The sequence below is a fragment of the Carya illinoinensis genome, chromosome 2 (genome assembly GCF_018687715.1).
Source record: "Carya illinoinensis cultivar Pawnee chromosome 2, C.illinoinensisPawnee_v1, whole genome shotgun sequence".
Taxonomy (NCBI): domain Eukaryota; kingdom Viridiplantae; phylum Streptophyta; class Magnoliopsida; order Fagales; family Juglandaceae; genus Carya; species Carya illinoinensis.
In genome coordinates, this window is record NC_056753.1 from 34230055 (window position 1) to 34243301 (window position 13247).

Genomic DNA, 13247 nt, shown 5'->3' on the forward strand with positions numbered 1-13247 from the left:
TGTCATTTTCTATAAATCGGGATAGCCTTAAATTGCATTTTATGACCCATGGGCCATAAGTGCGGTTGAAGTTTTGAATGCACTGGACCTTCCATTTCATTAGGATAAAAGATACAGACTTATAAATATAAATATTTAATAGAATAATCTAGGAGTCAATAATCCCTATCTTCCACTCCAACTCGTTTTCTTCTTGTTGAATCCTGTTAATAACTTAATGGAGACTTGATTTGCTGACAATAACAATGCAACTGTAATGTAAATTCTCATATTTTTCATACTATTTTCACATATTAAAAAAAGCCAATAAATAAACATACAGATAAGATATAAAAATCCCAACCTCCCAGTTCTCCCATATTAAACTACTGTAAGGAATAACTCTATTCTAAAGCTTATATGCTACGCACCATTCACGTGGAATTCAATTATTAATATACAGAGAGGAAAGGAGTAAATAAACAGGAGTTCACTATTCTGTCCTAGAAATTGTACAAACAGGGAGGCCTCCATCAATGTGAAGTGTGAACATCGTCCTGTAGGTAACATTTTTTGTAGCATCAGCTAGTTTGAATCGGAAGAAGCGGAGAAGAGCAATAGAAACTATTTTCATCTGCTTGTAAGCAAAGTCCTTCCCTAGACACATTCGATGACCGGCCTGACATCAAAGGCATGAGTGAAAAAATATTAGAGATTGTTGCTGGATAGACATGTTCATCATTTGCAGTAACTATAAAGATGATACATACATGAAATGCTATGAATTTGAAGGGCGATTCGGTTGAAATATCCCATTTTCGACCTATCTTTCGAGTCGGAACTCATCTGCATCTTCTCCCCAAATATAAGGCATCCTGCCCATTGCATATGCCATGTAGTATACTCCATCCCCTTTTCTTAGTCTATATCCATCAGGAAGTGTGTCATCCATTTCTGTACACCTTCCATCCTTCAAATACACCAAAGAGACCTCGTTACCAACTATACATAAGTATAACGTTCATATCTACTTTAAAGTCTAAGTGGAATAGAAATAGATAAATGAAGTAGACCGTACAAAATATATTAAGATTTAAAAATGTATGAGAAATTCACTCATATAATTATAAAATATTGTGGGGCCTACTTCATTTGTCTATATTTCTCTTACTTCAGGTCTAATATTTGGATAAGCATTCTATGGGATTCAAGTCATATAATGATTGATGAAGTGCAATGTTCAAGTTGATGAGCAGGTGAGGAGAAAAAGAGGAAATTTGTATAGAAACCTGCAACTAAACTGTATATTAATGAAACATTGGTGACTAACATTAAAAATGAATAAAAGTTTTCACTTTTTGGGTTAATTACCACGGGAACTGCAGGGTATAACCTCAAGATCTCTGTCAATGCGGCATGAAGATAATGCATATGATCCAACGTTGCATCAGTTATATTAGCCGCGAACTCATCCACATTAGCTCCTTTGCCATGGCTACCGGCGACATCTCTCACTTCTTGTGCAATTTTTTCTTGAATTAGAGGGTTCTTGCAGAGCATAAAGATGACACTCGTATATTTGCCGGCTATCATGAAATTCAGAATTAGGTCCCTTAGATATTGATCATTCATGATCTCTGGATGCCTTGTGCTATCCACCAAGAACCTCGAAAGTATGTTCTCCTTTTCATCCTGGAAATCACCAAACAAGTTTTCAAGATTAAATTCAAAGGTTAATTTCAAATTTGAAGCAATATTTTTTTCACTAGACAAGATATTACAACCCTAGCTCTAAACAAGGATAACACCAATATTTTGGCATCAACCGCAAATAGACAGTTGATAGTATTCACCGATCTAGCTGTAAGTTAAATGTTCTGTTACTCTTTATATTTGTTGTCTCTATTCATTGTATGATTTTGTTATTGCTTAAAAAAATAGAGTACTTACTCAAAAAGAAATTCCCAGGGCAATATGTACCGTTTGAGCTTGGAAATTTCTTTGACCCCCACCATTGCACTAGTTGATGGGATAAACGTCCTCAATTGTGCTGTCAGTCTTATCTGGAGACTGGCAATGGTTAACCCACTTGGGCAGGAGCCAATTTTGAGCCTGTTTGAGACCCAGTTAACATCCTCAATAGTGCTGTCAGTCTTGTCTGGCAATTGGCAATGGTTAGCCCACTTGGACGGGAGCCAATTTTGAGTCTGTTTGAGACTCAGTTATCTGGCTCATCAGGTCTAGTAACAAATCCATTCTGTTTGGTTTCTTAATTATGTTTCATTATGGTCTGATTCTCATAATTGCACGTTGATTTACTCAATCAGATAACTTTCTTGTTTCAGGTAAAGTTGTTTAGTTAAAATTAATATTTAGCTTTCTAAAACTGGATTTTAAGAAAAGAATATCATTTTGCTGGCAAAAGAAAATATATCTCTTTTAATAGCACTAATTATAACGAGAAACTGGTTTTAATCGCTAACAATGGCCAAGGGCTGATTATTATGATTTAAAATGCATATTTCCGATTCCAAACCTTGTGATGACTCTTTTGCCGTTCGCTTGCAGTTGGGTTTGAAAGTGGTGGATCACATGCTCAAGCTTGGTTGGGAAAGCGATGGGCTCAGCCCTCTTATAAAGTCGTAGGTGTAGTAGGCCATTGAATTGTACAGACATGTCCCTTGCCATATCTGTCCAGGTGGCATAATAGTATTCACGTGTCTCCAGTATTTCATTAGTTAAAAAAAAATTATATAAATACGAAATTTACATAAAAAAATTAATATTTCAAAATGATTATATGGTATTTATATACCCACAACTGTACATAATATTACTCTTTTTGCATGATCATGGTCAGTGACTCTGTGCCTCATGACTTTTGTTATCAATGACAAGTATTGAGTTTCTTAGCCTTAGCCTTCAAAAATGCAAACACCTTAATAACATCATTATTTAAGGGGAAACGAGTAAACCCGTTGCCATTCAGTTAACGTATTAAATACAAGCTCCTACCTAGCATTGTTATTCTCTGTCCCTACGCTTTATTTTCTCTTTCAATCGGGCATTTTAGACAGATGATGCTTCTCACATAACTGAGAAGTTTTTATTTCTCTGCTTACCGAGCTAATTTCCATTTCTGTGGAAGGCTCGAATGTTAAGACCTCCATCGATGTGAAGATTGATCATTGTCCTGTAATTGACTGTTTGATTTTCATCACTCATCTTGAACTGGAAACAGCCCAATAAGACAACCGAGAAGATCTTCATAGTCCTGTAGGCAAACTCTTTTCCAAGACAGATTCGTGGGCCTGCCTGTGAACCGGTAGAAATTTTGTTTAGATTCTCTTCACAAGCATAGTAAAGGTTTCTACAGAAGAATGTGGGTTCGCATAAAAAGGGCAATATGTTGGCATCTACTGTTACTTCAAAGGCATTTCAACATTTTTCAAAAAGAGTTAGACATGCCTGTAATGAAGATGAGCTTAAAGCATAAACTACTAGAAATGTAAAAGCTGTACAAGATTTTTTTTTTTTTTTTCCCTTCAAAACTCCAATTTTATTTAAAAACCTCACTGGTCTCATGAAATCATTTTCAATGTCAATTTCATTTCCTTAGGTTCATGTGCAGACTGGTCTCATGAGATGGGAAGTGTTAGGGAATATAATTCAAATGATCAAATCCACCGTTAAGTTTTTGGGAGAATCGGAGGCTTAACAGAATACCCCAACTGAGTTTATGCTAACCTGGAAGGCCGTAAACTTGAAAGGGCTCTCTGGTTGGAAAATTCCATCCTCGTTGAGCCATCTCTCTGGTTTGAATTCCAGGGCATCATCACCCCATATGAATTTCATCCTGCCCATTGCATAAGGTTGGTACGCTACCATATCTCCTTTCTTCACATTGTAGCCATCCGGTAGAGTATCATCAGAAAAGCAAATCTTTGTATCCTGGAAGCAAAATATAAAAAATAAAAGATGGGTTAGGCTTGGATAATGCTAAAACCACTGGGCTGTCAGAGGTTGGGAAACAATTGTAATTAACTTGCTGTTGTAGAAATCCAAAAACAATGGTAACTCTCAATCTATCACCACTCACATACTGGTTTCAAAGAGAAATTCTACCAGAAAAGAGCATTTGTGGTAGTATTTACAGACGCAAAAACCATTTAGTGGTTACGATTCATATAGTTGATATTCTCATTACCGCAGGAAGTGCAGGATAGAGTCTGAGAGTTTCAGTAATTGCCGCATGGAGAAAATTCATCTTTTCTAGAGCTTCTTCACTAATAGTGGCAGCAAAATCAGCATAGTTTGAGATATCTTTATTGGCGGTAGCTTCCTTCACTTCTTTTGCAACTTTTTCTTGCACGGCAGGATGCTTACAGAGCATGTAAATAAACCAAGCAATGGTAGTTGCAGTCGTCTTTGCCAGCTATGATGAAGTTAAGAATTATATCTCTCAAGTATGTTGGATCATTCTCTGTCACTTGCAGAAACCTAGACAGGATGTCTTCTCTCTTTATCTGCATTGCACACACTCTGAAAAACTTATCTCATGTCTGGACAATCAATTAAAGATAGAAACTCTTAGCTATTGTCACTCACGGAAGATTCATCCTTCGAGTTCTTCATTTGCTCAATCTTGTTGTGTATCAGCTTAAACACGAAATCATTAACAATTTTGGTACTTTTCTTTAAGGTGGCCTCTAATCCGATATTTAGAAACTTCTTGATTCTCCAAAAGATATCAACGTAACGAAAAAGGGTCATTGAGCTCGAATCATCAAACGCATTGCTGAAATTCTTTCCTTCTTCATTTGATCCACACATGCTGTCTAACTCGATTCCAAATGCAACTTGGAACAGTGAATCCAGGATTGATTTCGTCAATAGATCCTACATGAATAATTAGAACTTGTCAACATTCAACATCATATGGGATTAGTCATTTTGTGAACATTGACGTGTCCAAAACTCACTTGAAGATCGATAATCTGGTTGGAAGTTGCTGCTTCAGACACTATATGAGCCAGTTTTGCAGCACTTTTCCTGAAGACCTCACTGCTAAAGTCCCTTAACACCCTTGTGGAGAACTCATGACTTGATATCTTCCTCTGTTGGCGCCACTTGTCACCATCGACTGTGAAAATCCCATCTCCTAGAAGGTCCTTCAGTATGACCTAGTTATTGTTGTGCTTTGAGCTGTCCTGAAAATAAACACAAAATAGATAGAGACAATATTTAAGTGGTTTGGCAATTTGCCTACGTCCACTGAGCGGAAACACTATATTCAAAACAACTCTATCTCAAATGGCACTACACACACTTCTCACTTCACTCTCTCAATGGGATGATTTTCCCTTCATATGACCTCTCCTATTTATAGGAGAGGCTGAACCCATCTCCCTCCAGATTACATTCATTGGACACAAGCTGGAGATGCTAAATGTCCATTTCACATGCAAGCACATGGAGAAACACAATCATGTGAATTGGACACCACCAACACATGGGCACACATAGTGGACGGCACACATGGGGTGGTCCCTCAACAGTTATAACATCCCTGCACAAGGTTTTAAAGAACAAAACAAACAAGTCTTCAATCCTAATAATTTACTTCATGGTTTGGGCCTTTTCCCAAAAATTGAAATCCAATCCTCGTAGAAACCATAGTACAAGATACTCAGTGCTCGAGAAAAACGCCAACCAAAAACTAGATTTGACTTGAAACTTAGATAATTTACCCCAGTAAACAGAAGTGGAACTAGAAGAATTCACACTAATCTGCTTGGAAAATTGATTTTTGGTGTAAATTAATTTTCCGAATCATTCTTATTCCTTTCAGACTACATGATCTATAATTTTATCTAGATCCTCTGCGTCATAACTCTCCAAAACAAAAACTCAAAAGAAAGAAAGAAAGAATCTTCATATTAGGATGTTCCTGAATTTTGAACTAGCTAGAGATAAGGGATATACCTTGCCATAATTGTCGAAATTAGTTTTGAGTATGTACTCGACATTTGCTGGGTCCGCAGTGTAAATCTCGTTCCTAAAAGGACTTAGAAGCCTGTATGTCCTGTACTTTCCGGCAAGGTCAGTCATGTAGTGGTGCAACCTATGGAAGTTGAGGAGCTGGTTAAATGTGGTTCCGGCAATAGGATGGTACTTCTTATTTCTCTTATCTTTCTTCATTTTCCTTGCTAGAATCTGGACACCCAGAAAAGAAACGATAATAGCCAAAGCGGCGGAGGACATGGCCATGGGATTCGAGAGGAAATCCATGGATGGAGACAGAGGGAGGTCGTTTCGTGGGAGTACTTCTACTTAACAGGGAAGTTGCCGGTTCAATGACGACAGATTTTATCCTCCAAGTTTTCATTTAAAGAAACTATATGGCATGATGCATGGAGGTAGTTTAATTAATGGAGCAGGCTACTCTGCAGGCTGAGTACCGTTCCATTTGACTGTTACTTATTTTTTTAAAAATATATTTAAATATTTAAAAAATATATATATTAATATATTTAAAATTATTTCTTTAATTATTAAATGAAAAAAAATTTATCGAACGGTATATCTTGAGAGGCAAAGAAGCTTTTTCCTTGATGAATATATCATATCATCCTTACATTACAGAAATAACACATTTTAAGATAATTTCGTCTATCATTCCCTTAAATGATAATTATTTAAAATATATCATATTAAAAATTATATTTGATAAGTAATAAATAAGAAAAAAATAATTAGTGCACAATGATTAATTAAAGTTATTAATTTTGATGAATTTAAAATCTTAAAATTAATAAGAGTTTTAATAAATAATTGTGTAAAAATTATATAATGATTTGGTAAAAGTCATTTTCTATAAATCGGGATAGCCTCAAATTGCATTTTATTACCCATGGGCCATAACCTATTTTCTTAGATACGTGCCGTGCGGTTCACGTTGTGAGTGTACTGGACCTTCCATTTCATTAGGATAAAAGATACAGACTCTCCCAATAGCCTACAATTGACGTGAGTTTGCCTCCGGAAATGGGTAAAGGTCACAAACATGTCTGCACTGACCAGATTAAAATGGCTTATATAAGGATGGTAACCATATCAATAATATCAAGGGCACCTGGCCTTTCACTTAAACTCACGTAGAAATATTGACGCTTTTGCTCTCAGGGTGTCCAGTTATCTGACAGATTATCTGATGAAAAATAATATGGATTTTAATTTCGCTTGTCAGACCATATTTCGCAATCCAAACGAAGTCAAACCATATGTAGTTCCAGCACCCGAACGCTGCAATCTACCTGCGGCTGCCATTCATGCTTCTTCAGATTCTGTTGTAATTGTTAACATCAATGCACCAGCAGCACACATTGCACAGCACAAGTGGCAGCCCAACACGCCGGATGGCCAGGGTACACCATTCCTCTTTCAACATGGAAGGGCCTCAGCAAGCTCCACTGGCGGAACACTTATGCGCATGTTTAAAGGACCAGCTGGATCTGGGGCTGATGAGTGGCAATTTCCCCAAGCTCTAGCATTTGCTACATCTGGGATCAGAAGCTCAGCCATAGTTGCAATTACATGTGACAAAGAAATTATTACTGGTAAGCATCTATAGCTTTCATATTCTTCCTTTAGCTACTTATGTGGGAATTTAACATGTCAAGTATAGTGCTTCCCTTTCCCATGAGAAGTCCTTAACTTGATGAAGTGAGATTCATTGCTAAATAGACACTTTTCCAAGGTATTCCTTAAGTATTTGTTGGTGCATATTTAATCTAATGGTATGATCTTGCTTATTACAACCTTGCTACTAATTCTATTCTTAGTTCTCTTTGTTCCTATCTAGAAAAAGCCAATCATGATTTCCATGTTTTCTAACACCTAGGAATATCTGCACCATTTGTGTTGATTTTAGAAGATTTAGTTTCTCTCGTGCACACCTTATTCATCTAATGCATTTCTATCGCTCTCGGCACCGGGGGTCTGAAGAATATGAAATCCCTATTAGATGATCCAAGGTTGACTAAAACTATTGATACTACAATGTACCTTGTTTTGTTACTAGAAAGATGGAGAAAACCGATTGGAGCAGTAAGTTATTCGTGATTAATAGGTAGTACTTGTTTCATCAATGGAATTTTTTATTGATAATACCTGATTGGAGCAGGAAAACTTATCTCCTAGAAAAAAAGTTAACAGCATATCACGTTATCAATCTTTAAGTCACCAGGAGTGCATCATATCATAAAGTCACTAGATGTGCATCATTCACGTGGAATTCAATTATTGATACACAAAGAGGCAATGAGTACATAAACAGGAGTTCACTATTCTGTCCTAGAAATTGCACAAACAGGGAGGCCTCCATCAATGTGAAGTGTGAACATCGTCCTGTAGGTAACATTTTTTGTAGCATCAGCTAGTTTGAATCGGAAGAAGCGGAGAAGAGCAATAGAAACTATTTTCATCTGCCTGTAAGCGAAGTCCTTCCCTAGACACATTCGAGGACCGGCCTGCACATCAAAAGGCATGAGTGAAAAAATATTACAGATTGTTGCTGGATAGACATGTTCATCATTTGCAGTAACTATAAAGATGATACATACATGAAATGCTATGAATTTGAAGGGTGATTCGGGTTGAAATATCCCATTTTCGAGCCATCTTTCAGGTCGGAACTCATCTGCATCTTCTCCCCAAATATAAGGCATCCTGCCCATTGCATAGGCCATGTAGTATACTCCATCCCCTTTTCTTAGTCTATATCCATCAGGAAGTGTGTCATCCATTTCTGTACATCTTCCATCCTTCAAATACACCAAAGAGACCTCGTTACCAACTATACATAAGTATAACGTTCATATCTACTTTAAAGTCTAAGTGGAATAGAAATAGATAAATGAAGTAGACCGTACAAAATATATTAAGATTTAAAACTGTATGAGAAATTCACTCATATAATTATAAAATATTGTGGGGCCTACTTCATTTGTCTATATTTCTCTTACTTCAGGTCTAATATTTGGATAAGCATTCTATGGGATTCAAGTCATATAATGATTGACATGAAGTGCAATGTTCAAGTTGATGAGCGGGTGAGGAGAAAAAGAGGAAATTTGTATAGAAACCTGCAACCAAACTGTATATTAATGAAACATTGGTGACTAACATTAAAAATGAGTAAAAGTTTTCACTTTTCGGGTTAATTACCACGGGAACTGCAGGGTATAACCTCAATGTCTCTGTCAATGCGGCATGAAGATAATGCATATGATCCAGCGTTGCATCAGTTATATTAGCCGCGAACTCATCCACATTAGCTCCTTCGCCATGGCGACCGGTGACATCTCTCACTTCTTGTGCAATTTTTTCTTGAATTAGAGGGTTCTTGCAGAGCATAAAGATGAACCATGAGAGAGTATTTGCACTCGTATCTTTGCCGGCTATCATGAAATTCAGAATTATGTCCCTTAGATATTGATCATTCATTATCTCTGGATGCCTTGTGCTCTCCACCAAGAACCTCGAAAGTATGTCCTCCTTTTCATCCTGGAAATCACCAAACAAGTTTTCAAGATTAAATTTGAAGGTTAATTTCAAACTTAAAGCAATATTAAATGAAAGTGTTGAAACTTTGAAACTCACGCAATCTCGTTGCACTGCCAGCAGTTTCCTCTTGGTCCTAATCACTTCGTGCACAAAATCGTTGATAATTTTGATGTTCTTCTTAAGGACAGCTTCGCACCCAACGTTAAGAAACCTCTTCAACTTCCAGAATGGATCGACATAGCGCCAATAGACCAAAGCATTTGAATCATCAAAAGCCTTCATGAATGCAATTCCCTCCTTGCTCGGCCCCTCCAAGCAATTCAGTTCTACCCCAAACCCTACTTTGAATATGGAATCCAAAGTGCATCTCATTAGTATGTCCTGCGTTCAAATTAAAAAGAAACCATATTAGAACAACAGGAATTAATCATAGGACTTCGTGTCAAGTTCTCATGTGTTTCAGTCAAAAGGCTGTTTTGGACATCCTTTGTTCATCCTTCTGCAGTAACATTGTATGTTTTTCAGGTCACTAACCTGCATATCAAAGGCAAGGCCAGCATCCGATAACTTAGAAACAGCTCTGACCAACTTAGCAGCATTTCTTTTGAACACAGAACAGCTGAAATCTCTAAGCACTCTCGTGGAGAACTCAAAGCTCGCAAGCTTCCTCTGCTGCCGCCACTTCTCCCCGTCCACAATGAATATCCCCTGGCCAAAGAGATCAGTAATAATCTCCTGATTATGCTTGCCTTTCGAGTACTTGTCGAAGTTGGTTTTTAGTATATGCTCGATATTTCGTATGTCCGTCGTGTATATCTCGCTTTGTTCCGGAGTGAGGAGCCGGAAGGTCCGCTGTTTCTTGGCAGATTCTGTTTGTTGGTCGTAGAGTTTGTTGAAGTATAAGAGCAGATGGAAGATCGTACCATGCACGGGGGGATAGTTCTGGTTCGTGATGGATTTTCCGGTGAAGGTTCTGATCAGGAGAACGGATATGGCTAGAATGACAAAGAGCAGTGAAAAGGCTATGAAAGTCAAGACAACGGAGAGGATGTCCATCTTTGGTTTTGTGGCTCCGGGGATTTGTAGCTCTTCACATATATACACGATTTAATCTACGACAGATATATATAGATAAGGAATTCTCTTCTGATAACGTCCTCGTTAGCTTAGTTAAATTCATTTTTAAATTTGATCAATATCAACATTTTTTTATATTTATTTATTCCATCTAAATTCTATCCTTACGTTAACTTAACCATTCATTTTCTATATAATAATAAAATATTATTAAATTAATAATTTTTTTATTTTATTTATTTTTTCACATTTGCTAATTCTACTAATTAAATATTAATAATAATTATATTCTAATTAAATTAATATTAAAAAAATTATTATTAAATGTTAATAATAATTATATTCTAATTAAATTAATATTAAAAAAGTATTACTAAATGTTAATAATAATTATATTTTAATTAAATTAATATTAAAAAAGTATTGTTAAATGTTAATAATAATTATATTATATTCAATTAATATTAAAAAATATTATTAAATGTTAATAATAATTATATTCTAAATGTTAAATGTTAATTATATTCTAATTAATTTAATTTATTTGTTTGGAATGAAAAATTAATATTTTAATGTTTGATGAATGAATAGTGGTCTTTCATCTTTAGCCAACTACTATAGAAAAAGTCTAAATTATTTTAGATTTGTCTAATCTAATGTGAATAATTTTTTAGTCAAATTATATAAAATTTGACCAACCCAATGAGGATGTAATACTTAAAAGGGGAAGCAAATCAATGGCTATAAACCAATCACGGTCATCTGTTATATGTCAGGAGGCAATTAGGCTAAGGCAAGGAACGAGTCCTTAAGTTTTCATGACGATTGAGAAAGTCACGAGACTCATGAATTGTTTTATACAGCATTGTCCAACTGCCCCGCCAATGTATTATTATCATTATAAAACTAAATTGTTGCCATCAACTCACAGTGGTGACAATAGGACAATGCTCTTATTCATATATGTGTACAAAGAAGACTTCATAGAAATATATGTATGCAATAGAGACAACATGATAACTATGGTTGGATTATAATTTTTAAATAGAATGAAAAAATGACAAATCACATGTTAATGTATGATATAAAAGATGATAAATAGGATTTTTCGACGGGAATTAACTTAGATAAGGAACAGTTTCTAAGGACCCATAAGACATCATTTATACTAATATTCAACTTGATCGCAACCTAATGTGTTGTATCATAAAGAACTTGAAAATTACGAGTAACTAACTGGGCATATCTTTGACGGGCACTAGGAACAAAAACTGTAAAAAGTAAAAAACATTATGCATGCCTGATCTCTCCTCGGTAAGTTTCTCAACTGCATGCACTAAAAGTTTGCCAGGAGGCCGTGTTTGGGTGGAAGGATAATTTGGAGGAATGAAACAGAAATAAAATTGCGCCAATTCCCAATCAAGGGTTTCGTCTTTGTCTTCAGGAACACATCCAGTCCATAAGCATAATCATCAAGCTCTACGAATTTGGTAGGAATAACGTGGTGTCTAGAGACTCTAGAGACTTTAGACATTTGTTCGAACAGGTGGTGTGCAAAAATAGAAATAATGTATTCAGGAACACATCCAGTCCATAAGCATAATCATCAAGCTCTACGAATTTGGTAGGAATAACGTGGTGTCTAGACTCTAGAGACTTTAGACATTTGTTCGAACAGGTGGTGTGCAAAAATAGAAATAATGTGTTCAGGAACACATCCAGTCCATAAGCATGGTCATCAAGCTCTATGAATTTGGTAGGAATAACGTGGCGTCTAGAGACTTTAGACATTTGTTCAAACAGGTGGTGTGCAAAAATGAACGCCGTTGCCGGGGATCGAACCCGGGTCACCCGCGTGACAGGCGGGAATACTTACCACTATACTACAACGACTTTGTGTCACGTCTGTTTTCAACATTAATATAAAACCAAAAGTCACTCGATTTACATTCCCATAAAAACCAATTCCGGTCAACATATACGTGGACATTGCGAGTTCCTGAGTCAACTTCGTATAATCTCGTTTGTTCTACCATGGTTGATGAAAATTAAAAATTAAATAAAATATTATTAAAATATATTTTTTTAAGATTATTTTTATTTTAAAATTTAAAAAAACTGAATTATTTATTTTATTTTATTTAAAAATTTTAGAAAGTTGTAATGATTAGATGAGTTGTGAAAATAAACAAATTTTAAATTCACAATTTTCTTAAATTCCTACCAAAATAAGTCACAACTTTCTTACGGCTTTTTTTCATACGAGTTTTAGAAAAAAAGTAAAATTTTATTGCATCCATCCCACTTTTGTCAGAAGGTATGCACAAAATTTCCTAAACTCTGGTCGCTTTGTTTTCAACTCTGTTTTGCTGATTTTTAAGACTTGGGAAGGGGAAAAAGGTCATGAAAGACTGATTGGGTTCTCGCAACTCTGGAGGTGATCCGAAAAAAATGGGTTAAAGCCCAGGCAATTGTTGCATCGTCAGACTAATATGGTATTCTCTTTTAAGTTGGGCCCAAATTAGACTAGAATAGAATACCCAATCATAAAGAAATATCTACAACCTAGGAGCATTAACATTAGTTTCTTTACATGCATCTTCTAAATCACAATTTTTAAAGAT

At 35.8% G+C, this 13247-nt stretch overlaps 1 protein-coding gene, 1 non-coding gene and 1 pseudogene across 2 annotated transcripts; all 3 read right to left on the reverse strand.

Annotated features, from left to right (window-relative positions):
- Positions 1 to 326: 326 nt before the first annotated feature.
- Positions 327 to 6375, reverse strand: LOC122301218 (annotated as a pseudogene).
- A 1830-nt stretch (positions 6376 to 8205) lies between these two features.
- Positions 8206 to 10657, reverse strand: LOC122301219 (cytochrome P450 704C1-like). The gene is made up of 5 exons (XM_043112413.1): positions 10081 to 10657; positions 9643 to 9927; positions 9208 to 9546; positions 8604 to 8804; positions 8206 to 8510 (listed from the first exon to the last, which is right to left on the reverse strand). Exons 1-5 carry the CDS (start codon positions 10600 to 10602, stop codon positions 8325 to 8327), a joined length of 1533 nt encoding a protein of 510 aa, XP_042968347.1. The 5' UTR covers positions 10603 to 10657; the 3' UTR covers positions 8206 to 8324.
- Positions 10658 to 12444: 1787 nt separating this feature from the next.
- Positions 12445 to 12516, reverse strand: TRNAD-GUC. The gene has a single exon. It is a non-coding gene; the product is annotated as a tRNA-Asp (tRNA).
- Positions 12517 to 13247: the final 731 nt, after the last annotated feature.

Excerpts from the sequence above, each read along its gene's own strand:
- LOC122301219 (XM_043112413.1), bottom strand. The coding sequence starts at position 10,602 with ATGGACATCCTCTCCGTTGTCTTGACTTTCATAGCCTTTTCACTGCTC. Across the intron at positions 9,547-9,642 it reads TGGCAGTGCAACGAGATTGC|GATGAAAAGGAGGACATACT; the intron begins GTGAGTTTCAAA and ends GGTGATTTCCAG. Across the intron at positions 8,805-9,207 it reads TATACCCTGCAGTTCCCGTG|GATGGAAGATGTACAGAAAT; the intron begins GTAATTAACCCG and ends GTGTATTTGAAG.